The following is a 1872-nucleotide window of genomic DNA, read 5'->3' on the forward strand; positions in this document are numbered from 1 at the left end:
CGTTGTAGTTCATGGCTACTCCAGATTCATATCGGTATATATTTGATTATAGGTCTGTTTTTTTGTTCCTGCACTGTCTAAACACTAGTACGCACGGTGCAATAAGTTGAAGTGAAACAAATATACATTTGTTTCATTTTAACTTATTGCACCGTGTGCACTAAAAGAAGTAGCATAGTACTGCAGTTATAAGAGCCTATTGAGACAAACTTGTATAATGCACAAGCATATGTGTAAAGAAAAAATTGGTCTATTAGCACATGCGTAAAGAAATGAACTAATCTATTTCTTTGCTTATGCACATATGCAAGTTTGTGTGGATAAGCTCAAACCCTATTATATATTTTGTATACAGGTCTTTATGCGTTAAGTTTGGTGTGGGAAAGGCTACTGCACTACGTGCTGTGAGACGTGTGACTTATGCTCTTCACTGTTTAGCGCCACGCTTTATAAAATGGCCAAGAGGAGAGGAAGCCACCCGTGTAATCGAAGAATTTAAAAGGGCAAAAAATTTTCCAGGCGTTATTGGGGCTGTCGATGGCTCTTTTATACAGATACGAGCTCCTAAAAAAGATGCAGCTTCTTATATTTGCAGAAAAAATTATCATGCCATTCACCTTCAAGCTGTATGTGATGCTCGAAGTCTGTTCACTCATTGCTATGCAGGCCATGTAGGGTCAGTGCATGATGCACGAGTGTTTAGGAACTCTCCTTTAGCTGAATTCATTCAGAGGCCAGATGAGTATTTTCCTTCGAATTCTCACCTTCTTGGAGATGCAGCATATTCGATTCACCCACATGTCATGGTACCGTTTAGAGATAATGGGCACCTTACTGCAAGGCAAAAAAACTATAATTATTGTTTATCATCTACTCGCATGGCCATTGAAAGAGCCTTCGGACTTTTGAAAGTAAGATTTCGAATTTTGCTCGACTGTCTGCCTCTCACTGATATCACTAAGATACCACAGTTCATTATTGCATGTTGTGTAATGCACAACATCTGCATACTAAAAAATGACAATGTTGAAGTTGTTGTCTATCCCAGCAATGAGAATGTTGTTCCCAATATCATAGAAGCATATGCAGATTTGGGTAACCAAAAGAGAACAACAATTATGTCTGAATTAAGGATGAGACTTGAGAATGAAAATAATTAGATTAAATTTCAGTTACAGAAATTAGAGAGGGCTCCAATTGCCTATTCCCGATTGCACACATTGCTCGTTGATTGGTCGATTTAAAAATAAATTGGTAAAGCAGGAAAAAATTACTAAGCACTGACTGATATGAGTGGTGTGTGCAATCGGGAATGTAGGCAAATGGGATCCTCCCCAAAAATTATATAATTATAAATTTTGTTCTTATATCGCCTTTAAAATAATATATTATAAAAATTTTCTATACTTCGACAAATTTATAACTTGTAATAATAACTCTTATATTAAACTTAAAAATAAATAAAGGAACATGTGTCATTTAATTTGATTATTAAAAGATGTTTATTACGTAATGATGACAATAAAGTAGTTTGAATGTTTGTATGAACATAGAATTACTGCAACACTGTTTTATTGTCAATCCTCCAATGGCTTATGTATTTTTCTACATAATATCAATAAGCGCGACCGTTCACTGAGTGCTCATCAGATGCAACTTTTACATTTGATTAGCATATTCCATTAAATTAAAAAATATAGTTCAAGCAGGTACAAAGATATCACTAAATGCTCAGTAAACGGTCGTCCTTCTGAATGCATTTATTGAATACCTATATGTATTAAGCGAATATTCACAGAATTACAAATCTTGAACGGCAGTAATATAAAATAAATGTAAGTAAAAAATTCTGTTAACTGCATTTATAACTGA

At 34.6% G+C, this 1872-nt stretch overlaps 1 protein-coding gene across 1 annotated transcript; it reads left to right on the top strand.

Moving 5' to 3' along the window:
- LOC108783386 (putative nuclease HARBI1) lies at positions 1–1369 on the top strand. The gene is made up of 2 exons (XM_018551941.1): positions 1–34; positions 356–1369. The coding sequence occupies exons 1-2, from the start codon at positions 12–14 to the stop codon at positions 1158–1160; spliced, it is 828 nt and encodes a 275-aa protein (XP_018407443.1). The 5' UTR covers positions 1–11; the 3' UTR covers positions 1161–1369.
- The last annotated feature ends 503 nt before the right edge of the window (positions 1370–1872 follow it).

Source organism: Cyphomyrmex costatus, unplaced genomic scaffold (assembly GCF_001594065.2).
Source record: "Cyphomyrmex costatus isolate MS0001 unplaced genomic scaffold, Ccosl1.0 scaffold1494, whole genome shotgun sequence".
NCBI lineage: Eukaryota > Metazoa > Arthropoda > Insecta > Hymenoptera > Formicidae > Cyphomyrmex > Cyphomyrmex costatus.